At 53.6% G+C, this 25,208-nt stretch overlaps 1 protein-coding gene across 2 annotated transcripts in view; it reads right to left on the bottom strand.

Moving 5' to 3' along the window:
• GRK5 (G protein-coupled receptor kinase 5) overlaps positions 1–25,208 on the bottom strand; it is a 217,169-nt gene that overhangs the window by 35,717 nt on the left and 156,244 nt on the right. The window contains exon 4 of one of the 2 annotated variants that reach the window (XM_003994462.6): positions 22,694–22,771. The exons of the other annotated variant lie outside the window; for it this stretch is intronic. Within the exon in view, the coding sequence (XP_003994511.2) occupies positions 22,694–22,771 (78 nt within the window). The remainder of the gene's footprint in view (positions 1–22,693; positions 22,772–25,208) is intronic. 2 annotated transcript variants of the gene reach the window in all.

Here is a 25,208-nt window from a genome sequence, read left to right as displayed (position 1 = left end):
CCGAGGACAGGAAGAAGGAATTAGGGACAGGGTTTCTCTGCTGGAGGCCCTGTCGTGAATGCCTGGCCTCCTGATGGTCTTGGGCACTGAAGCTAACCAGCTGGCCAACCGCCATGTGATCGTATGCCCAGCCCTGCCAGAAAGCCCACTCTGATGACAGTCAGGATGACCCCCAGCTGCTCTTAAGGAGTGCTCCATGGCCAACTCCTAGGACAGCTTAAAACAGCAAGGCATGCCTTGGGGACATGGCTATGCTTGCCAGGGGCTGCTCTCCGTCCCCCCCCCCCCCCCCGCCCCCCAACTGACAAGAAAGAACTCAGCTTCCTTGAGGAACTGTAAGCTGCACGGGGCACCTGCCCTGCCCCTGAAATCACAACCGGAGCAAGAGAATCTGTACTGTGCTCCCCTCTTTGGCTAAGGCTCCTCCCCACTGTTTTCCCCCAAAGCTGCTGGCGAAGAGAGGGGGCATTAAATCTTGGGTGCGCTTTATCCACCCTCCGTGACTCTGTGCCTCTGGATAAGAGCCCCCCTCGCCCCCAGGGGAAAGAACCTGCTCCACCTCCTTTGGAGTGAGAAATTGACCTTGAATCTATCTCCGGTAACAGAGGAACTTGGGCCCCTCTTGGCTGGGGACCGGCTGCCAGCACCGCAGCTGGCGGGACAGACTCGGCACGTGTGTGCTGGGCGGTAACTGCCCCTCCGAATCCCTCAGAATATCTGCTCCCTCTTACCTCCTGCCCTGCTGGCCCAGACTCACTCTCTGCCGTTCCTGATGCTTACGCCACGGGTTCTGGGGATACGGGCAGCTCCTGCTGTCCGCGCTAACCAGAACCCACCTTCTCAGGCAGCAAGGGGTGGAGGCCACGTGGGTGTTTCTCTGGGCACCACAGCAGAGCGAGCAGAGCCCCTCCTGCCGCTTTGAACACGGGGAGGGAAGACCCTTGAAGGGGGTGAATGGCGCCAGTGGGCTTCGCACCATCACTGTCCCGTGGGTCCCTCTCCTCCCCTTTGTTCCCACCCTGGCTGAGTGCTCTGTGCCGTCACGCTGCGTCTACTGCTGCCCGTGACCCTAAATTCTGACAGGTGGCCCAAGCTAGACTCCTCTTACCCTCTACTCTTTCCAGAGTAGCCTCTGCAACACTGAGGCACAGTATTGACGACCAGTAACGAATCAATGCCCCGGAGGCCTCAGGATTTCTAAAGAGAAGGTTGTAAGGGGAAGGATGGAGGTGGTGGGGGTGGGAGAGCTGAGGACTTGGCCTGAAGCTGCATTTGTAGACCCCACTCCCCACCTTTGCTCCACACTTGGTTTGGGTGACTTCCGGCTAACAAAATACCCGCGGGAAGTCTAGAACTACCCCAGGGCCACCGGGCGCTGCGATTGCTCAGGGGTCCACCCTCCCAGGTCATAACTGCAGCTTCCTAAGGGCCTTCTGTGCGACACCCGAGGCAGGACAATCCGGGCGTTTCAGGGACTGAGGCAGGGCTAGAGAGGGACAGATGGTGGTGGGGAACGCAGGGGCCTGGCCTCGGCAGGAAGCCACCCCAGGGTGCTTTACTCAGTACAAGGTGCAGGAAGCAGCCGCTGATCACCCACCGCACCCAAGGCTCTGCCTCTTGGGGGGGCGCCAACACCCATCTCAGTGACTTCACAGAGAGCTGCTGAAGTCTCAGGGCAGCCCGACCCCAGCTCTGCTTCCACAGCCCAGGTCCTTCAGCCTCGGCCCGCCCAGGATTCCGCCCACACGGTGGCGCCACGGAGCCCCTAGCTGCGCGCTTCCCTGCGCCCTCACCCCGCGGGGGGCCCAGCCTCCCCGGCCTCCGAAGAGGGAGGCCAGATGGCACACCTGAAATAATCACCCAGTGATTCATCTCAGACCTGAGGCGTGCAGCCCTTGCCGGAACGGTTGAGGGGGAAAATGAGAAATCGGCCCGGGAGGGAGCCCCGGGGAGGGAAAGCGAGAGCTGGACCTTGAGGGAGAGGCCGGATTTACGCAGGTGGAGGAGGCTGGCACGGCACGGACAAGGGCCAGGAGGCCGCAGAAAGCAGGGAGGGGGCGCGACGGGTGAGGAGAACTCATCTAGAAGATGTTAAAAAAGCAGGAAGAGCTGACGCTGATGGCACACTGCCGTCTCCGCGAGGCTGTTTCTCGCGGACTGCTGAATCGTTAGCCTGAGGGTGGCACCCTGAGGGCCCTGCCGTCGGCTGCCCCAGCGGCTGCACCTGCTCCCCCTGGGCACTGCTGTCTCCTTCTGCATCGTGACAACTGGCAACACGAAGGGATGTCATTTCCCGCATGAGTGAGGAACTCCGCGTGTCTGAAAACCTTGTTCCTGAAGCATCCCCCAGCTTCAAAGTCTCTTGTGTAAAGACGTGAGAAAGGGGATCAGTTGTATGTGGCTGGTGTCTCTGGAGGCAGCCAGGGATGGAGGCATGGTTGGGCTGTGAAAAGCCCTTCAGAACTACCTCCCCTACCTCCTTAGTAGTTGTCAATAATCCTGAAGTGCCCCTGGGGTCACCCTCAGAGCCTTCTGGAAACACATGCCCTGCACTGTTCACAGATTCAGGACCCAAGGTGGAACAGGAGGAAGTGATCACAGAGGGCTTTCCTGGAAAGACCTGTCAGAGTCCAGCTGGTTCAAGCCTCTCATAGCATAGATGTGTTAACAAGACAAGGGACCAAGAAGGAAGGAGACCCCTCCAAGGTCATACTGTGGCCCATGGTACAGCCAGCAGTAACACCTGGAGGTCCTCTATGGCAGATCTGAGCGGACTGAGTGGATCTGAGCTGCACTGGCTCTAAACCAGGGGTCCTGAGCCAGCTCTAGGGGAAGGGCATAGCTTTGGTCTCGTTGGACCCACTGAGATCCAGCTTGTTCCTCATCTCACAGAGGGGACATGCACATACAGCAATGCCAGCCCTGGTATCTCTCTCACCCACCCCTCCTCTCCATCCCCCACCTCACTGCCCTGCATTCAAGAATTCTCTTCTCGCACCTGCTACAGCTTGCTCCAGCATTGACACAATGGCCCCCAAGGGAGTTTTTCCATACCACACAGGAGAGATGGTCTCCACTCCACAAGACAGAGCCCACTGCCTTCTTGGTCCTGAATCCAAACGCCCTTCTTGACCTGCTTCCCCTTCCTGCCTTTGGCTCATGGATGCTCACCCCATATGCATCGCTTCCTGGGCAAGCTCTAGCTTTCTAACTGCTGGACCTTTGCTCATTCCCTTGGAAGAAGCCCTTCCTGCCCCATCAGGACATGTCCAAATTCCACCCAGTCTTCAGGACCCACTTCCAATACAACCTCATCCAAGTTGATTTTCTGAGCAGGAGAGATCTTCCACCCAATCCCAGCTCCCCGTAAGAAGTGTCACCATCATCACCACTGCTATTTCCCGAGCACCTACTATATGTTAAGTCCTAGAAGCTTTACATGGGGTTATCATTCTAAATTCCCTCAAGGTAGGTTTTAATTATTACAATCTCCATTTTACAGATGCATAAATAGGCCCAGAGAAGTTAAATAACTCGTCCAGAGTCACACAGCTACCATGGGAGCAAAGACAGGATTCAAAGCCAGGTAATCTGGTCAAAGAGCCTTATTCCTAAACACCACCATGTCCTCCAAGAATGCCATTGTGAGAAGGATGTGACTTTGGTCTTAGAGGTCCATGGGGGCTAGATAATGAGATAAAATGAACTCTGCATGTTTGGGTAAACACTATTTATACAGTGTTGTACGTACCACACAGACACGTGCTCGTGTGTGTGCACGCACGCGCGCATGCGCGCGCGCACACACACACACACACACACACACAGGCTAATAGCCAACATATGCTTCGCTTCAACATATGAAAACATCCCACCGAGGAGCTCCGTGCTCATTAGCAGTGGTTGCATCAGTGAACAAAAGGTCAGCCCAGGAGACTGTCCACTCTATCTCCAGACGCAAGCACTTAGGGCTTAATGATGTGTATATTTTCATATGTGGGCAGCTGACATTCCCCATGTAAACTATTTGCAATTTCCCAGTGTGGACAGGCTCCGCTTTCAGGAAAAGCTGAGTGGGAAAGGGCATCTGGAGGGCCCCCTGCCTTCCAGAAAGGGCTGCTTAGAGGTTTGCCTGTCTGGCCCATTCCAGGGTGCAGACAGCTGTTTCTTGGGGGGCGACCCCCATTTCCCATTTCTCCTCCAGGACGGGAAAAGGGGAAGGGTGCGCCCACAGCCGTACCCTGGCCACCCCTTGACCTTCCCGAGGGGATCTGCGTCAGCCTCGGGAAGCCCTGCGCACGGAGCTGCCAGGGCCTGGCTGTGGGCGGGGGGCAGGGGTAGGAGCCAGGCCTCCAGCAGGGCCAGGGCCAGAGGCGGTGTGGGCGCCTGCAAGGGAGGCCGGCCTGATAGCTACGGCCCCTCCGTGTGAGTTTTCCCACAGATCTATACTTCTGTTGCTCCCCAGAACAATGCCATTTGGTGGGGCTTGTTGTTCCGGGGTTGTAGACATGGAAACCGAGCCACAGACAGCTCTTTGAAGGGCAGGGAAGTTGGTCATTCCTGTCTTACCAGAGTCAGAATACTAGATGGGCATCTAGTACCCCCTACATGCTCCTAGACGGAACAGTTGGCAAAAGGTGGGCCTGAGACTCAAATCCAGGCCTGGCTGCCTCCAAAACCTGTTTATCTCTGCTTTGCTGTGCTGAAACGAACTGATGATGGCACACAATAGTACTCAATGTATCTGTTGAATAAACGTGTGTGTGCACATGCACATTTATAGCAGGGAAGAGGGAAGCAGAGAGCAACGCTGTCTTGTCCATCAGAAGTACCCTCATGAGGGGCGCCTGGGTGGCTCAGTCAGTTAAGCATCAGACTTCGGACTCAGGTCATGATCTCACGGCTCGGGACTGCAAGCCCCTGTGCTGATAGCTCAGAGCCTGGAGCCTGCTTCGGATTCTGTGCCTCCCTCTCTCTCTACTCCTCCCCTGCTCGTGCTCTGTCTTTTTCTCTCTCTCAAAGGTAAATAAACATTAAAAAAATTTCTTTTTTAATTAAAAAAAAGAAAAGAAGAAGTAGTAATACCCTTATGAGGTCATCTGGTCTACCCTGCCTTTGTGACAACCAGGCCGGAGTTCCTCGAGATGTTCTTAGTTACAACTGGTTGGGAGCGCCCGCCTCGGGCAGAAACTGTGGGCTGGAAGCTTGGGGGAGAACCTGGAGCTGCCCTCGGGGGCAGATCCCGGTGCCCGGGTCCCTCGGCCCAAGCACAGCTGTGTCTCCCTCCGGTTTCATTTCATCATATCCCCACCCTCCCCATAAATTCCTCCTTTGTTTGAGCAACTGGGAGTTAGGCATCTGCCGCTTGCTGCCAATAACCCGGACGAGTTCACGACGCGTAAAATGAGGCGGTAGGGCAGGGAGGACCCCCCAAACGAGACCCGAGCCACCAGACCTTTCCTCTCTCCTTGCGTTTCCTTCCCTGCCCCCTCTCAAGTCGGCTGCTCCTAAGCTCTGCGAACTCAGCCCAGCCCCCCTGACTCTAGGGATGGGGACCAGGACTGGCAGGAGGCGGGTGGGGCAGGGCTCCTTTTAACCCCAAATCCTGGCTTGAAATGAAACCTGCTTGTACAATCTCGACCAGGAAGACAAAGGAGGGAGTTTCCTGAACGGCAGCCTTGGACAGAGAGTTTCCTCACTCGAGGGTGGATGTGAGGTCTGGCTGGCAGGAAGAAAAAGCACCACTATTCCACCTTTTTAATCAAAACCTTCAGTGCCATGTGCAAAAGCCACTGTCGAGCAGTTCCTCCCTCTGACCACGGCCGGGAAGCAGACACAATCCGCGAGCCCCAAATGAGAATGGAACCGAAGGACAAAGTCAGGGTTTTGTTTTCTTGGCCACCGGGGGGAAGAAATAAATCAGCCCAGACAAAGGCTCGTGAGCAAAGCGCCGTGGGGCTGTGGCTCCCTCCACTCAAGGCTTGATGTCTGGACCCTCCAGCTCTCAGCTGAACCGTCCCCAACGCCTCCCCGAGGGTCCACGTGGTCAGCCTGATTGGTGGGCTTTAAGGCCCGAGCACTATGCCAGATGTAGCCCCACTGGGCAGAGACACAGGCTGGACAGGCAGCCGGTGGCCAGAGGTCCCGGGGGTAGAAGCCAAAAAACGACAAGCCCCATTGTGCCCCTTTTGAGTTCTAAGGGAGCTCACCGCTTCCCCTCAGGGTGGGCACAGTCTCCGGTCAGAAGCGATTCCCTGAAGCAGAGAAAGCTTAGCTGTGGAGCCCTTTGCTTGCTGTCCTGGGAGCCACCGAGAGCTCTAGGTGGGAGGGAAGCGTTTCTGCACAGGCACTGAGATACTCACTTCACTCACTTCGGGTAAACTGAGATCTCGGATAAAAAGGGCCCGAGTCTCCGAGGCTCCAGTCATTTGTTGTGATTTCTTTTCTCATTCTCAGGAAATGCTTTTGCACCTCATCTTCTCTTCCTTTTTGGAACGAGGACCGTCTCCCAGTTATTTCAGCTTCAGTCCCCACAACACCTGGATCTTCCCTCGTCTCCAATGGACAGCACTTTGTCTCCCAGGGGCCTTCCCTGGAGACACACCCAGGAGTCCACCTTCTGTCTGGTACCAAGTCTTCAGGAGACCGATCTTCACCTTTGTCTTTCCACGGTGAACAGCCAAAGACCCAGAGTCTGAGGAGCTCACGGGGCTCCCTGGAGCTTCTCGTGGAAAGGGGAGAAGGTTCAGAAGGCAATACCCTGACATTGTTGAGAAGTAGCCTGGCATCCTCTGTAAGGCCCACGATCCCATTACGATGCAGATACACGGGACCACCCTGGCCATCTCCTTCATTCTTTGAGTGACAGTCTCTTTATTTATTTATTTAAAAAATTTTTTTTAGTATTTTTATTTATTTGTGAGACAGAGAGAGGCAGAGCATGAGCAGGGGAGGGGCAGAGAGAGGGGGAGACACAGAATACGAAGCAGGTTCCAGGCTCCAAGCTGTCGGCACAGAGCCCGACGCGGGGCTCGAACTCACGGAGTGTGAGCGTGTCAGACACTCAACCGACTGAGCCACCCAGGCGCCCCCGAGGAACAGTCTCTTGTACCACTTTGGGGGTGAGTCTGGAGAGAGCTGGTTACCCCACCAGGCCAGGAGGACACTGCAAGGGATGAGAGCTGTCTTTGGAAGCAGAGCTGAGGAGGTGCTTGTGAACAGTCAGAAGCAAGGAGCTCCCCACCTCTCCTGCTGGAGTCCGAGCTGAATTAGTCTGTCAGCCACATAGGTTCCCTGAGTGTCTGTTCTGAGCTCAGGTCATGAGTTGCACCCCAAGGACCTCATAGACCAACTTACTCGGCCAATGGCAGGAAGCAGTTCAAGACTGCTGGGGACTAAGGATGGCTAAGAGACTAAGAGTGTGGTGCAGCCTCTCAGCCCCCAGGAGAAGAGCTCAGAGAGGCAGTATCATCAGGATACAAGTGGCTTCAAGGCTGATCACCGGTGAGGTCTGACTAAGGCCCCGAGGATGCAGAGGGCTTGGTTAAGCAATGAGGAGGAGGACCTTTCCTGCTTTTAGGTCCTGGCATTTGCACACTGAAGTATTGTGAGAAGCCCAGCGCTCTAGAAGAATCCATTCTTGGGCGCCTGGGTGGCTCAGTCAGTTAAGCATCTGACTCTTGATTTCGGCTCAGGTCATGATCTCATGGTTTGTGCGATCGAGCTCTGCATCAGGCTCTGCACTGAGAGCATGAAGCCTGCTTAGAATTCTCTTTCCCTCTCTCTCTCTCTGCCCCTCCCCATCTCGGGCTCGCATGTGCTCTCTCTCTCTCTCTCGCTCTCTCTCTCTCTCTCAAAAATAAAAAAAGCTTAAAAACAAAATCAATTCTTGTCCTGTGGCAAAAATTTCTGGACAAATTTAAGATGGCAGCATTGTCTTCGAGGACCCCAAACAGCAGACTCACAGAGGTCACCAACTGAGTGAAGGGCTGTGAGGCCCGGAAGTGCTCTGAGCAAGCCTGCTGCCTCTGAACGGGCTTCCCACCCTTTCGGACAGTGGCCCTGCTGACCTGGACGCCCCAAGTCACAAGGTGTCACGTCTCCTGGGTCAGCAAAGTGGAGAAACATACTTGAGAAACAGCCACAACCCTTCAAAAATGGAAAAGCATATTGGGGCTTAAAGGGGCTTGACCTGTATTTCCTTTGCTGTTCAAGTGGCTTTGCAGAAATCGGGAGGAAGGATTTTTAGGGGTCACGGAGAGAGAGAGAGACAGGACATTTTTAAACATCAGCAGAATTTAGCCAGGGGCCCCGAGAGCTGGGCAATTTTAATGAGAAAGAGGAAAATACATGAGTGACCCTGACCCAGGCCTTGACTCTTTACGTCAAACGCAAGAGGCGATAATTAACAGAATGAAACGTGTCTGGATGTGGAGTGAGGGGCCAGCCGGGCTCTGTCAATTTGATAATCCCCGGCCATGACCTGTGGGCGCAAAGCATTGGATGGGGGAGGATGTGCTGTTTACCCGCAGGCCGCACACACTGGCTGTCGGGACCCAGAGAAGCGTGACTTTTCCTGGCGAGTTGTTTGAATCCAGCCCCCTGTCCTCTGGGTCAGTGCAGCCGCATGCAGGTAACTCATGAGTGGTGCTCTGGTCCGAAGGGGCTGGAGTGCAGGACGCTCAGGGCAGGGAGTGTCCCTCATTCCTTGTGCGTGAGAGGCGCGGGCACAGCAAGCCAACTTTCCATCTTCCAAAACACCCTCCCGTTCCCCGGCTTCCAAACCGGCTTCAGTCTGAAATTGTGTTGGAAATATCTTGGCCTTGGAAGGTATTTCTCCAGTGAAGATTTCATTCCGTGGGGCTTGGGAGTGAAGGAGGGGCAGGAATTTCCAAAGATCCAGGGAATTTAACCGAAACCCCCCACCCCCTACCCCCCATGATGTCATTTCTCTGCCCAAGGCCCAGGGACGGGGAGGGGACCATCAGGCTACACAGTCAGCGGAGAACAGGCAGCACAGAGCCCAGCATCGCTGCCCACCCAGGGCAGATCTGGGGAGGTGGGGGAGGGGGGGGGTGTCCTCAGGAACCCTAAGGCCGACTGCTCTGTCTCCAGCCACTCTAAAGACAGGAATGCCGGGCAGGAAATACTATACACACACGCAGGAATGGGGATCGGAGGCGGAGCTGGCTCCATCGGCATCAAAGGAGCATCCAATTTTCTGACCTGGAGGGTCACGAGAAAGGAAAGGGACCCAGACGGGCATGCTGTGAGGAGCCCGGGCTGGCACGTTTGCCTCCAGGATGTCAGAAGGAGCTGAAAAGAAGTCAGGCTGCGGGCAAAGAGAATTTGTTTTCCAGGAAAGGTTAGGGGAGAAAGATAAGTATGTCTCTTTGAAGGACAAATGCACAGTCGTTAAAAGTGCTGTGCGGGGAGACTGGGACAAGAGACAGTGCTAATGACCCGGGGCAGAGTGAAAGCCAAGCCTCAGGTTCAGGGCCAGCGGCTGGATAAGGGCCAGGAAAGAGCAGCCAGCACGTACAGCCTACAGATGGCAGCACCCTGGTATTCCCAGACCTGCTCATTCCTATAGCACCTGGGACACTGATTTGGGGCGAAGTCTGTGTCTGGTTAACTTTTTTTTTTTAAACGTTTATTTATTTTTGAGACAGAGAGAGACAGAGCATGAACAGGGGAGGGGCAGAGAGAGAGGGAGACACAGAATCTGAAACAGGCTCCAGGCTCTGAGCTGTCAGCGCAGAGCCCGACGCAGGGCTCGAACTCACGGACCGCGAGATTGTGACCTGAGCCGAAGTCGGACACTTAACCGACCAAGCCACCCAGGCGCCCCTATCTCTGGTTAACTTTTGAGAAGACAGCACCGTGGAGGAGAAAGATCACAGGCTCTGAATCAGATAGACTGGGCTTATATCTCAGCTTCACTTTTTTTGTTGTTGATCTTTTTCTTTTATTATAAAATATATGTAACATAAAAATGGCCATTTCCACCATTTTTAAAGAGTACAGCTCAGTGGTGATAATTGTATTTATAATGACAACTATCACCCGCCATCTTTTTCCAAAATTTTCTCATCACCCCGTTATGCAGTAACACCCTATCTCTCCCTCGCATGGGCCCCCGGTAAATTCTAATCTATTTCTGTCTCGACAGATCTGCCTATATTGACATTTCACATAAGTGCGATTATACAATGTGTGGCCTTTTATGTCTGGCTTCCTTCACTTTGCATTATGTCTTCAAGGTTCACCCATGTGGTAGCCTATGTCAGGACTTTGTTCCTATTTATGGCTGAATAATACTCCACTGGGTGGACAGACCACGTTCTGTTTATCCATTCATCTGTTGACGGGCACTGGGTCCTTTCCACCTTCTGGAGACTGAATAGCGCTGCTATATATATATATATATATATATATATCTGCATACAGGTACCTGTTGGAGTCCCTGTGTTCAACTCTCCCAGCCTGCCCTCTCAATAGCGAGAGACCTCTGCCCAACACAGAAGGGTCAAGTGCATCCAGGCTGTGGGACTGCCATGAAGATGGGACGAGAGAGAGGTACAGAGCATATAGCATACAGTCGGTACTAAATTAACCTTACTTGTTCACATAGCCCCCCCCCCCCACCCCTGTCTTAGAATCCACTCTTAGAAAAGAGTTAACGATTCTCCCTTCAAGTGTCTCCATTTAAAAACACGGATGATTACATGGTGGAACTTCCGGCACCAGCAGCTTCTCTGCTTGGCTTGGATGCAGCAAAGGTCTCAGTATTTAGACACAGAAGAATAAGAGCCTCGGGGGAATTCAGGCCCAGCTGCAGGCCAACGACAGTAGGAACTGGAAAATGAAGTCAGTTCCTTCTGGTGTCTTCTCACCAAGCTTCCAGCGTAGGGTTGGGGAAAGCCTGGCAAGGAACATTCCAGTCTCCTCTTCCAAGCCATGTGACACTTATAGGGGAAGGGTGCAGCCCCTCTTTGGGCCTCAGTCCCCTCACATAGGGAATGAGAAGTTGGGCTTAGTTCTGGTCTTAAAGCTGGGTTCCACTAAGCCAGTAGTGTTCTTTATTTTCTTTAAGCTTACTCATTTTGAGAGAGAGAGAGAGAGAGAGAGAGCGAGCGAGCATGAGTGGGGGAGGAGCAGAGACAGACGGAGAGAGAGAATCCCAAGCAGGTTCCATGCTGTTAATGCAGAGCCCAATGCAGGGCTCGATCCCATGAACCACGAGACCGTGACCTGAGCTGAAGTCAAGAGTCAGACACTCAACCACTGAGCCACCCAGGTGCCCCCCGACCCCGAAGCGTTCTTTAAAAGATAGGAGATGGGGATGGAGGCAAAAGGGAGTCCAGCCCCCAGGCCGCTCAACTGCAGCTGGTCTGTGTCTTTACATACTAGGAATCTTTAGCTAAAGCTATTTGCAAGGCCATGGATTAGGTGGCCTCTGAGATTCCCCTGGGTGCCATGGCTCACCCCGGGAGGTATCCTCTGTCCCCTCAGTGTAAACTAGAGGAATGATCTTGCAGGATGGGCTCTCAGCTCCTCTCCCAACGTACCAGCATTTCTGAGGCTCAGACCTCCATTCAAAAGGCGGCTTAAGCAGCAGGGGCCCTTCATCGGGATTGGTGCTGTGCTGGGCACTGGGGTGAACTTCAAATGAGCCCTCATAGGCCCTGCTGTTCTCCAAACAGCACCCTAGCTCCCTGGTGACTGCTTCTGGGTCATTAACAAACCTTCAATCAAGAAGAGACTTAAGCAGAGCCCAAGAGCCAGATTAGGTCATCGTAAGAGAGCAGGATGCGTAGGGTCAAGAGCACAGACTCTGAAGTCTCAGCTTCCCCCATCCCCGAGACCTTCAGAGAGTTACTCAACCTCTCTGTGTCTTCATCTCTTCACCTTTGAAATGGAGACAGTAATCCATGGGGGTAGATGTGAGGATTAAGTGAGTTCTTTAAAGCCCTTGGACTCCTGTCTGGCACAGAGTGAGAGCCGTCCCTAGATGTGCAGGGATGTGGAGTAGGATGGCCAACCTCCTCACTCTACTGATGGAAACTGAGGCCCAGCGAGAGGAGGCATCTGGCTGTGAGGGGAGTGAGAAGAGGGCAGAATTTGGAGCACAGGCCCGGGTTCAATTCCCTACCCTGCTCAAGCTTGGTGTTCTTGGGCAATTACTCAACCCCTCTGAGCTCTCATTTCTCCTCCTTTCAGCTGGCTGTTATGAGGACTGAGTACAACAGGGACACGGAGTTCAGGCATGCAGTAGTTGCTCAATACATGCTAGCTCCCTTCTGTCTTGCCCCTGATAGCTAGTAAGCACAAATGTGCCTTTATTCGTTTTGAATTCCACTCTCTGCTGTTCCCAAAACTGGAAGAGGAAGAGACCCAGCCTCCACTTCCCCACTGCTGCTTGAGAAAACTCCAGAAGCTGCTCTCTTGAGTTTCCTTTTCAGTCCTCTTCTGGGAGTCTTTTTGCAGTGCTGTGGCAAAAAGCGGGAAAAGCCAGGGTGCATGGCCCAGCTGCCCCTCCAGCCCAGCCAGCTGCCCAGCCGCATCCTGCTCAGGAGGGGCTCAAGCGAAGGCGGACTCCGAGCTCCCTGGATTCATTGACAACAGGGTAGAGATGCTGTTCCAGGTGCTGGGAGACAGATGAAGGCCAAGCAATCTAGCAGAGATGAAATGCTGGGTCCGGGGCTAGTGTCTGGAAGCCCAAACCCCATGAAGGATGGGGCAGGCACATGGAAGGGAGGGATTTGCCCAAGCCCCCCATATCCCATGCCCTGGGTTACCCTGGTGACCAAGGCTTGGTTAGATGGTTAGGCAGACTCCAAGCCAGCTCCCCCCCAGACCACAGACTGCAGGAAGGGAGATGGGGAATGAGCCTGTCTCCTAGTCCAGGGCTCCTTGCTCTAGATCATGCTGTCCCTAACAACAGGCCAGCATTTATAAAATGCATCACAGCTGGGAAACAGACAGTCAGCCAGCCCAGCATTTTCTGAAGATGACGAGATGGTCTTAGGAGGTGCAGGGACACAATACTCCGAATCGCTCTCGGTGAAAGAGGTATTCCCTTTTCAATTCTCCTTTGAGCCTCCTGTCATCAAGAAGAAAGTCTCGGTGTGATGCCACCATCTTGCTAACACCTCTCCCATACTCACTCATCTCCCTTCCAAACGAAGAGAAAGGTGGCCTTAGGCTCAGAGCCTTAGGCAGGCACAAGAGGATGCGGCTAGGATTTAATGCCACTTTCCCAGTTGTCCTTCTGTATGACAAACAAATACTGGTTTTCCAGGCATGTTCCTGAACACAAGTTTCTTCTGAAACTTTATTTTTTAAAAGATTTTATTTTTAAGTAATCTCTACACCCAACGTGGGGCCCGAACTTACAACCTCAAGATCAAGAGTTGCATGCTCCACCGATTGACCCAGTCAGGTGCCCCGAAACTCATTTATTTTAAATTAAACAGAAAGACATGAGTTAACTTAAAAGAAAAAAAAAACCTATAAACAATTGTAAGGTTGGTATGCAGATTCAGCAAAATCTGTGAAGGTACAGCAACAATGAAGGATGGGGGGGCGCCTGGGTGGCTCAGTCAGTTAAGTGTCCAACTTTAGCTCAGGTCATGATCTCACGGTTCATGAGTTCAAGCTCCACATCAGGCTCTGTGCTGACAGCTCAGAGCCTGGAGTCTGCTTCAGATTCTATGTCTCCCTCTCTCTCTCTGACCCTCCCTTGCTCTCTCTCTGTCTCTCTCTCTCTCAAAAAATAAATAATAAGGGTGCCTGGGTGGTTCAGTGAGCTAAGTGCCGGACTTCGGCTCAGGTCATGACCTCACAGTTTGTGGGTTTGAGTCCCACATCAGGCTCTGTGCGACAGCTCAGAGCCTTGGAGCCTACTTCAGATTCTGTGTCTCCTTCTCTCTCTGCCCCTCCCCTGCTCATGTTCTGTCTCTGTCTCTCTCTCAAAAATAAACATTAAAAATTTTATAAATAAATAAATAAATAAATAAATAAATAAATAAATAAATAATAAACATTAACAAATTTTTTTTTTTAGAAAGGAATGAAGGATGGCCATGATACTCAGACGGGGAGACTGAGGCTCCAAGGATGTAGAGCTGGAAGGGGCAGAACTGGGGCTCTGTGTGCTCTTCAGGGCAAGGACTGAAGCCACCGACTGCCCTCCTCAAGGCCGAGGAACTGTCCCCACCAAGAAGCTAGCCAGCCTGGGCTAGCTGACTTCTAATCTGCTTCCTGGGTCGGGAAGGGGGAGGCGCCAGTGAAGTGAGCAGGGGACAAGGGGCCAGAGAAAGAGGAACTCGGAATAATTATTATTTCCTTTCATTCAAGCTCTTTACTTTTTAAAAGGTGGATGTTTTCCGGAGAGCCACACCAGCACTAGGAATAGATTTCTTTTGTGCAAAAACTCAGGCTGATGGGTAACTTCCCCTTAACGAGAACAAACTTCCCTGCTTTACCCTATCATTGTTTATAGAAGCAAAGAGGCATGTGCCTATGTGGGGCCCAGAGAACAATATCCTGCCGGCAGACCTCCAGCAAGAAGTGCCCTCTAGAAGCTGCCCGCCCTGGGCGTTCCCAGCATCCCACAGAGGCTGCCAAGCCGGCTCGTGTCAGAAGGCTGACCCAACCTACCAGTGCACCTTGGTGTCCAGGCCCTTTCAGCAGAACCCACTACCAGGTCTGAGCTACCCCTTTTGCTACCTAGCAAACCCACATCAAAACTGGGCGCCATCTGCCAGGCCTCAGTGACTGGGCTGGCACAGCTCAAAGACGGAGGCCCAGCACAACTGCTTATGAGCCCAGTTAAAATGAATCATGGCGAGACGTCCTACAAACAACATGGCTGATGCAGGATACTCGGGGACTCGCCTGAAGCCCTGCCCCCACAATTCTAGACCAGCCTCTTCCTTTCCCCGACCTTGGCTGCCTGACCTGTAAAATGGGTACACTAATACCCAGCTTGGAGAGTTGCTACAGAAGGAGCCAAGAGCAGGTGTGTAATATGGCATTGCAGTGTTGGAGACAGACAGCCTAAGAAATATAGAGGGACTTTTTGAATATTCGTGAAGGACCGTGCCTGGCCCTGCTTTTCCCAACTGGCAATGGGGCTTTGGTTCTCCAGGGGAAGCCAGGTTCATGGGCCTAACGTGCACTATGATTTATTTGTCCCCACATGCACCCTGCTCCCCCAAACCCCGAGGCCTTCTGACAAGGATAGATAAGACAAAATGAAAGCAAGTCATTTAAAAACAAGTAACAAAACTGAATCTGAATTTTATCAAAATTAAAACCCGTTGTGCTTCAGAGGACACTATCACAAAAGTAAAAGGACCACTCACAGGATGGGAGAAAATATTTGCAAATCACATATCTGATAAACGACTCGTTTGCAGAGCATACAAAGAAGCCTTAGGATTCAACTTTAAGAAGATCATCAACCTAATTTAAAGATGAACAAAGGGTCTGAATAGACAGTTCTCCCAAGAAGATCCACAAATGGCCGATAAGCACATGAAACAGCGTTCAGCATCGTCAGTCATCAGGAAAACGCAAATCAAAACCACCACGAGATACCATTTCACACCCTCTAAGATGAATAAAATTAAAAAGAGGGAAAATGGCAAGTGCTGGTGAGGATGCAGAGAAACGGGAACCCTCATGCACAGCCGGGGGGAAATGCAAAATGGCGCAGCCCCTTCCAGAGTATTCTCGACAGTTCCTCACATGACTAAGCACCGACTTACCCTGTGACCCGCTACTCCACTCCTAAGTATCTCTCCAAGGGGGATGAAAACACATGTCCAGGAAGAAACCTGTACACAAATGTTCACAGCAATGTTTTTCGTTATAGCCCCAAAGTGTAAACAAACCAAGTGTCCATCCATTGGTGACAAGATAAAAACAATGGGGTCTATCCATACAGTGGGATACTATCCAGCCATGAAAAAGGATGAAGTACTTAAATACGTTACAACTTGGGTACACCCTGAAGCGTTATACTAAGTAGAAGAAGATACAAAAGGCATGCGCTCTATGACTCCATTTACATGAAATGTCCAGGATAGGCAAGTCCACAGAGACAGGAAGTAGATTAGTTTTTGCCAGGGGCTGGGAGGAAAGGGAGACAGGGGGTGACTGCTAATGAGTAGAGTTTCTGTTGGGGGTGATAAAATGTCCTGGATGCAAATAGTGGTGATAGTGGTACAACTCTGTGAATATTTTAAACCACTGAACTGCACACTTTAAAAGGATAACTTTTATGGCATGTGAATTATATCTCCATAAAGCCAATATTTTAAAGTCTGTAGTGATGGATGCTTTCGTGATCACATATTTTTATTTATTACTATAATTAAAACTACTTCCTGGTGCACCCCAGCTCAGAGCAAGCCTGCCCCTCGCCCCACCACTCCGAACACCTATATCACCTCTGGTCTGCAGGTACCTGGAAGAGGAGCTGCCTGGATCTCTACAGAGCTCAGCACACACATCTGATCTGCCCCGGGGGCCAGCTTCTCCAAGCTGACATACCTTTGACTATTTCTAGGACATGCCATGTTCATGGCTGTCTCACCAGCATCAGAGATAGCCTGCCACAGAGACAATGTTTTCAGTTTAGGGGTTTGGGAGGTGAGAAGGTAGGCAGAAAGACGTATTCCGTATGCTCCCCCAAATCTTTCAACCTCCCTTGCTGGCCAGGGGAGCTTTAACAAGGCAGTTCATGCTTGAGCGCTTCCTTCACTCATCTCCTCCCCTTTGGCAGTGACCATGAGACAACACCTTCAAGATGGTGGGGCCACAAAAGCAGCCAGGACCCCTGGTCTTCACCCAGGAGAGCCGAAGACCCAATCGGATTGTGCCTAAGAAAGAAAGGATCTCTGTTGTGCGAAGGCCCTGAGATTTGGGGGGTGTTTCTTGTAGCAGCTAGTATTAATCATCCTGACGAACGTATCGCCTTCTAACATCCTGGCCTCTCTGGCCAGCCTCTGCCAGAGGGGCCCTCCAGACCCCTCCTTGGCCTCGCTCAACCCCACAGCTGGAGTTCACGTCTGAGTGATTTCCTCATTCAACAGCCTCGTACTGAAAGCACAGAGAGGAGGGGGAAAGTCAGACGCTAGCCCCCACCGAGCGAGTGTCTAACACGGACCAGCCCCTGAGCTGTGTAGTTGCTGGCATTTGGGACCCTCGCCACCACCCCACCCACTTGACAGCTGGAAGGCTAGTAACTGTCCCAAGGCCACGCAGCTGAAAGAGGCCAAGTCTGCCCTCCGACCCAGGTCGACCTGGTTCCAGAAGGTCTTCTTGCAGCTCTCTGCCGCCTTTGTGTTAGAGCCCCGCTTTCGGTGCACTCCAAAGCCCACCCAGGGCTGGTGTCTCCAACAGCCCCCAGGGCAAAGCTGGCCATGTCTGGCCAATCGATGCAAGATCTGGGCAGTATCCAAGGAGTGGGCTTGCCTCTCAGGAAGGAAGCCTTCAAGCCAGGGTTTGAAGGGCGTCATCGCACAGGGAGTGAGAATTCAGCTCCAGGCATAAATTCTGACTTAGGACGAGGGGGATTTTCCAGCCAGACTCCTAGCAAACACACCATGTCAGATGCCGGGGAACAAAAACCAGCCAAGTGGCAGCTCCCCAAGAAAAGACACAAGGGACACGAGGTGAGGGGCTCGCGGAAGGAAGCTTCCCAGGGCCCTCTCGCTGTCTCATTCAAAGCAGCTCACAATGATTGCAAGCCGTGAGTCCAGCACTGGCAGGTGCAGGGGACACCCACAAAGAGCAGATGCCACCATCTCTGCCCATGTCCCACGTCCTCTGTCTTTCCTGGGGGCGCTGCACCCACTCAGTGACTCAAGATGAAAACCAGGAGTCACCTGGGTCTCCTGCCCTTCCCCTTCACACCCCATACCTGGCCGCCCCCAAGAACTCCTTCCTGCTAACATTTCCCAAGACCCTCGTGCTGTCATGTCCCAGCATGGGTCGCAGTCACTCCCGTGGCACCTGCATCAGCTCCCTAGTCTTCTGCCTCCAGTCCCCCCACCAATCCCCTGCTCTCCATGTGGTCAGAGGAACCAGCCTCAACCGCAAACGGCTCCCACCGCCTCCAGGATGGTGTCAATCTCCTCAGCATGGTTTGCCAGGCCCTGCTGCCCAGGGCATCCCCATCCCCCTACCTTCTACTCCCGCTACACCCTTGCCCACGTCTATACCAGGGTTTCTCAACCTCAACGCCACTGACATTTGGGGTCAGAAAATACTTTGTTACGGGGCTGTCCCGTGCATCGTAGGACGCTCAACAGGACCCCTGGCCCCTACCTGTTAGATGCCGGTAGCTCCTCCCCCCAGTTGTGCCAATCAAAAATATCTCCAGTCTCTGCCAACTGTCCCCTGGGGGGCAAAACATTCCCAGGTGATGCTCTATACCTTTGCCCATGAAACGCCCCTCTTTCCTTTCATTCATAGCTGGTCTCTTCCTCCTCATCACCTTAAAATTTGATTCAGCTGCCTCACCCTCCCAGAAGCCTCCCTGGCTTGTCCAGGGTGGTCTAGGGGCAGCTTCTCAGGATCCTCCTCCCCTCTTCCCTTTTCCCTTTGCACAGTTCCGCCACTGTTCCCGTCACATTGCCGCTGACGGACCCGTTGATGTGTGTCACCCTCTGCAGGGCGGGCTCCTCAGAACCCCTGCACCGGGGCACGGAAGCACCGACCTCATGTACTTGCATAGGGACACAGCGCGGCGTGCTTGGTGACCGCCCAAGTAGGTGTGATGGCATCTGACCAGTGGCAAGGGGCTGTGTGCAGCCAAGATATCAGGTTGAGGAACAGGGAAGGGAGAAAAACAGAGTAAGGGTCTAGGTGAAGGGCCTTGTGGGGAACGGCCTCAATAGGGACAACGAGATGTGGTCGTCAAGAAGAGACTGGGCCAAAGCCCAGTGTGGGGCCTGTGAGAGGGGTATCAGGAGAAAGCATTTTGAAGCAGAAGGAAACCAGGTCATGAAGCCCCTTGGATGTGTTCTGTAGCCACAGATGTATTCAGCAGGGTGTAAAATTTGGGCGGCGGGGGGGGGGGGGGGTGGTGGTGGAAGGTTTTATGGTCAAATAAGTTTGGGAAATGCTTTGTCTGCAGTTAAACAGGTTCCTTTATTGCAGGACTTCTTAGGGCCTTTGAGATGCTCACGTGCCAGGTGAATTTTCACAAGGGGCACATGCAGCAGATAGTGTTGCCCACATGTGGTTGCCCACAGAGCTTCTCAGATGATCAGTGTCCTTCAGCCTACCCTTTGGAATTGCTGCTTAGAGCTGAGACACGCTCAGGGTAAGGACAGTCTGGGTTTGGGGACAATGACTCTGGGGGTTGTTCAGAGACCTGAGGGCCAATGCCAGAGCCTCACCCCTGGCTCTCCAGCACCTGGGCCATCTGCAGAACTGAGAAGTGAAAACGGCTCCTGAGAGATTGTCTACAGGAAGGACTGGGAGGCAGTGTGAAATTTATTGTAGAAAAACAGTCGCCCCGTGGGACTGCTTCGACCACCTCCCCCAGGCCCCTGGGCCATAACACATGGTGTGGTTTAAATTCTTTAAATTGAGGAGTACTTGAGGAAAAAATGTTGGCAGGCTCTGAGGCACTTGTAAAACCATCTGAGCTGATGAGGAGTCTGGGCCCCATCCCTCCAGGAAATGGAGGCAGCGCTGAGCAGGGGCAGGGAGGTCTGGAGGGCAGGATGGGGTCCACCAGCAGAGGCTTCTGGTCGGCAGAGAGTGAAACAGTCCCCTGCAGCAGCCCTTGGATGGGCCTGAGGAGCTGGCAGGGCCGAGCAGAGGAACACTTCATCCTCCCTGTGGATCACAGCCAGGCCCGCAGATGCTCCCGGGCAGGGTGGCAGGAGGGGGCAGTGAGGGGCCAGGAGTGGGAAACGGTGCACCACGGGGTGAAGACCAGGGGCTCAAGTCCCAGCTGCATGACCTGGGACGGTGACAGCCCCTCCTGAGCCTCCCCGGGCTCAACCATAAGACGGAGCCAACAGAATCACATCACGTGGTAGCTGTAGGGATCAGGTGAGCGTGTCTGCACACAGTGGGTCCTCAACACATGTCTGGGGGAATACCAGCGGGTGGGCAGCCCCAAACTGGGAGCAGATGCAGAGCCGGACTGGCAAAGCTCAGGCACTGCGGAAACCGCCTTTGCTGAGGGCAGCTGAAGACTCTAGCGTTTGAGTGGCCGCAGCATGTTACTCGCCTCCCTGGGCCCTGGCCGCCACCTGGCCACCTCTTGTGTCCCAGAGATGGAAGCCAGCACACACAACGCCTGGGGGGCGCTCAGCTGGTGAGCTGTTGCTCTCGCCCACCTCCCCGGGCCTCTGGGCCCTGCTTATGCCCAAGGCGTTCCTGCTGTTTCAAGAGGTGACCAGGTCAAAAGCCGCACGTCAGCAGCTGTAAGTGCGGGTGGACAGGGACCCCGCTCAGACACGTCTCCTTCTTGACCACTTTCAACCTGAGCGCTTCCATAGACGCCAAAGAGGCCTGTGTCTGAAACAAAGCAGGGCAGAGCTGCCCAGGGGCCCCGCAGACGGAGCGGGCAGCCACATGTGCCCAGGGCCACGCCGTGTGCAGAGGGAGCCGGCCCCGCTCAGCGTCTGGGGGCATTTTACGAACTGAATCCTCTCATTTCTGAAATGTGCCGACGTACCGTGAGCGCTTGCCCGTCACGCGGACAGAAGGAAGCAGAAACAGAGAGACCCCAAGGGGAGGCAGCGAGAGAATGACAAGTAGGGGTGAGGGCTCGGCACGAGTGGCAGGAAGTGACGCAGGAGACATCTCTGTGTGTGAGACTGCACAGAGATGCCCCCGGCCACCTGCAGATGCTGGAGATGAGCACCCAGAGCGGGACTCGGTGTGGTACGAGAGACCCTGGCGGTGGGGGAACCCCACACGCACAGGGCCCCCCGGACCTCCGTAACTCCCGAGAGGGCAGCAAGGGTGTGAGGTGGGACCAGAGCTGCCAAGGACCCCCTGGGACCCTTGCTGAGAACATCGAGATGGGGTGTACCACTTCAAGGGACTTTCATGTCACGGAGTTAAAACCTACACAAATATGCAGAGACAGTCTGTACGAGCAGGGGAGAGGAGGCCTGATTTTAAAGTCTGAAGGAGCTGCTGTGGGTAGAAAGCCCTGAGGTCACCCTGGATGCCTCTGCAAGGGTGTCGCTGGCTGTCAGAAGGCCACCTGGTGCTGAAGGAGCCGTACGTGACCCGGATTGTTCGGCCCACGACCCTCCCTGTCTGAGTGGAGTCACCCTGAGCAGCGGCCGGAAACCAGTGTAACTGCATCCTGCTTTGGTGCGGCTGCGAAGGGACACCAGCCACGGGGCAGCGCCCCCAAGGTGGCAGGCAGGTAGGGGCGGGGCTGGTCTTTTATCAGGGGCTAAATGGCACATCCGGGGAGTCTCTATGCCTCGTTGCCAACACCCCTCTCTCTCTGACTGAAGCATCTCCCATTTTTCTCCTTGTTTGGTTCTTATCTTGTGAATCACGTGTCATTCAGTGTAGGCTGAGAGAACGGAGTCCACGATGAGCCCATTTGCAGGGACCCTCTGCCATTATCTGGTCAAGTCTCACCCATTTTACAGCAAAGAACACTGAGACCCCGGGAGAGGAGGACCAAGGTCACATGGTAAACTAGGGGTGAAGCCGTTTCCTGATCTGCATGCCTGTGTTGCTACTCCCTGGCACACTCTGTGTGGACGGTGAACAGCCAGGACCCCGTCACACAGGCTGTGGTAGCCCCAGTCCACCAGCAGCCTGGGACAGAGGGCGTGCCCAGTCCCAGAGGAGGAGGAAGCCACTGCTGGCCCACAAGGGTACAGGACACACCCAAAACTGTGTGGGTACAGGTCTCAACTCAGGCTCTTAAGACCTCTAGAAGGTGGGTCTGGCAGGGAGGGCCACATTTAAGAAACGGAAACTGAGGCCCAGTGAGGGAACATGACTGGATTGTGTGGGGAGAAAAAATGGCACTAGAACCCCAGGCTCCCAGGCCAAGTTCTGAACCAGATGGAGACCACCTTTATCTGTCAAGTTGGGGGTGAGAAGGAACAGGTTCTAGGGAACCAAGACCACCAGGACCCCAGGGGCTGGTACTATTCCTTCAGAATTGGGGTGTGGGTGCTCCTGAGGTAGGGCCGTGGGGGCCCCTCTCCCATCAGTATACCCAGAACATACTTTAGGATCCTCCACATTCTGTATGTATTCACCCAATGTCGCCTCTGCCACCCCATTTCCTTCCTGCCCACCCCTGGGCCCTTTCCCTCCACACCGACCTCTCCAAACCACGCCCGCTGTGCCCTTTCTTCTGGGCACTCCTGACCCCAGCTGGGCCAGGCCTCCACCTGTCCAGCTACAAATCCTTGGGTATGGCCAGCATGGGGTCCCTGGAGGGGACTGGGCCCCAGCGAGCAGGCCTCCCCACCCAGGCCCACCCACCTTGGGCCTCGCCAGTCTTGGGCACTTGCTGGGGGAGGATGAGATATGGGGTCTCTGCAGCCCCGTGGCTGTGCGTGCTTTACATGTGCTTTACAGCCCCCCACATGGCCTGGCACGGATCCAGGGCCCAAATTCCTCTAAAAGACCTCCCTTTTCCTCTTGCTGTGGGGTTGGGGCAGCCTCTTACCTTTGGGGTGAGGTACTTGGTCATAATTTCCTTCCCTTTCTCCCCCAGTTTTTCATCTGGAGTAACTTCATATTCTGCCTGAAAGAGAAAAAGCACACGAACAGTATCAGAACTGCTCATGAGCTTCTCATGGTTACACAACCTCAGCAGCCCCAGAGAAGACACCATGGAGGTCAAGGGACTAACCCCTCCTCCACAAGGCAGGAAGCTGAGGCCTGGACTGGGGAGCCGACCTGGCCAAGGAGCCTTGACGTGCAGCCCAGCCTACTTGGCACCATCCGTGAACACGTGCTCAGGGCAGGCCCTCTCCTCTCGGGCTGCACGTTAGAATCATCAGGAGCAAACAGACCACCGCACACCAACCGACACACCCTCTAGCTGTGAGGGCAGGGCCCCTGGCAGGTAGGGGTTGAGAGCCACCAACTTCGATAAATCACAGGAAGCCCCTGGAAAATAACCAGCCACCAAACGGGAAGGTCCGGAGAGGTTGTCCTGCCCTCAGGTCACTCAGACCTTACAGCTGCGTGACCTTAGACAAATTCCTTAAACTCTAAAATGCAGATAGAAAAAGCACCTACTACAAGGCACTTGTGCAGACAGAAAGTGATAAAGTTCTTAGCCCAGAGCCAGGCACATAATAATACTGCTCAAATGGGGGCGCCTGGGTGGCTCAGTCAGTTAAGCATCTGACTTCGGCTCAGGTCATGATCTCACAGCTTGTGGGTTTGAGCCCCACGTCAGGCTCTGTGCTGACAGCTCAGAGACAGCCTGGAGCCTGGTTCAGATTCTGTGTCTCCCTCTCTCTCTGCCCCTCCCTTGTTCACACTCTCTCTCTTAAAAAATAAATAAACATCAAAAAAAATTTAAAAAAAAATAAATACTGCTCAATGAACAGTTGCATAATTATCACCCCGTCATTATTATGCCTTCCAAGAGAAAACATTAATATCGATGCCTTACATTTTGCAGCTTTCAGCTTATAAAATGAACACACAGAGATTTTTCACATGTTCTTATCTGAACCTTAAAAAAGCCCAGGTAGTGACACGGGAGGCCGGGGGGGGGGCCACTGCCATACCCCTTCATCCGCATGTGAAGGGCAGGAGAGGTTCAGCAGACATGCCCAGGGTCACTCAGGGAGGTAGCAGCCGACCTCCACACCAGAGCTCTTTGTCAACAACACCAAGGAATTTAGGACTCCAGATCGCTGGCCAAGTCAGTGGACCTCCAAAAGACAAACCTTATTTTCCTTGACCTCAAAAGGGGCTCCTTCACTCACATCTGATGCCTTTGCCAAGAGGAGGAAAGGCCTCCGGTTAACAAGAAGCCTGGGTAAGCCTGCCTTTCTCATTTAGACAAGAGAACTAATTGCACATTGTTTACAACCATTTCAAAATCCACCACCCAAGGATTTGTCAACCTCGGTCCAAAAGCACAGTTATTTCAAAAGAGAGGAAATGACGTCAACACAGACAGACTGAAACACCGTGGAGCCAGGCGCCCCAGCCCTCCTGGCGTGGTTCAGGGCAACCCCTCAGCCCAGTGCCTAGGGTCCAGTTTCTCCCCCAGGCCGGTCCAGAAGAGCCTCCTGGACAAGGGAAAGCACAGGCGCATTTGGAAAGCCCACGGATGCAGCCTGGCACACTTCCCCACAACGTGGCTGAGTTTCCTTGTGCTACCGTTTCTCTTCTCACAGAGAATCAAGACGCAGTGATTTTCACCGAGGAAGAACTATGAACACTTCAATCATTTGGATCACAGAGCGATGGGATCGTGGTTCTGGAAGGAATCCGACTCCCTCACTTTTCAGAGCTGGACACCAAGGCTCAGGGAAGGAAAGAACTGACCTAAAATCCTACAGCTGGTCACAGCAGAGCCAGGACAGGAGCACAAGCCTCCTGACTTCCATTGGGCCACCCGTCTCAGTGCATGTCCCTGCCAAGGCCAGTGCCTCCACACCTTTATTAAGACTAGTCTCGTGGGATTGATCATTTCTTGAATTGATTTGATTGATGATTTCGTGAGACTATTTAAGGAGAGACGGTGGCTCTTTCCCCCGGAGTTTTTCCTGCTATTGTCCCCCCTATGCTCCCCAACGATCCCCCCAAACTAACACATGTGTGCACATCTGCCCTCCCCCCACCCCCCGGACACACATAGTGTGGAGTAGGTTATAGGCTCACCCAATTTACAGATGAAGAAACTGAGGCTCTGAGAGCACCAATAACCAGTTCAAATACAATAGAGCGAGCATGTGAGAGGGCTGGGAACTATGTCTCCAAAGGGGCTCGTCGTTCTAGAGCACGACTGACCACCATTTTTCGAGGATGAAGAGAGAAGCACCCAGTGTCCTGTTGCTCTGAAAACCCGCCTCGTGGTCTGGCACCATGGGAATTACCCAGACTGCTTTGCAGGGCCCAGGCCCCGGGCAAATGGCCGACCACCTTTCGGGGTAACTCAATCCCATGCAGAACCCTGGATTTGCACTGTCCCAAAATACATCTGTGAAGGCAGC

This window comes from Felis catus, chromosome D2 (genome assembly GCF_018350175.1).
Source record: "Felis catus isolate Fca126 chromosome D2, F.catus_Fca126_mat1.0, whole genome shotgun sequence".
Lineage (NCBI taxonomy): Eukaryota > Metazoa > Chordata > Mammalia > Carnivora > Felidae > Felis > Felis catus.
The sequence above is the reverse complement of the archived record's forward strand: the minus strand, read 5'-3'. Positions and strand labels throughout refer to the sequence as shown.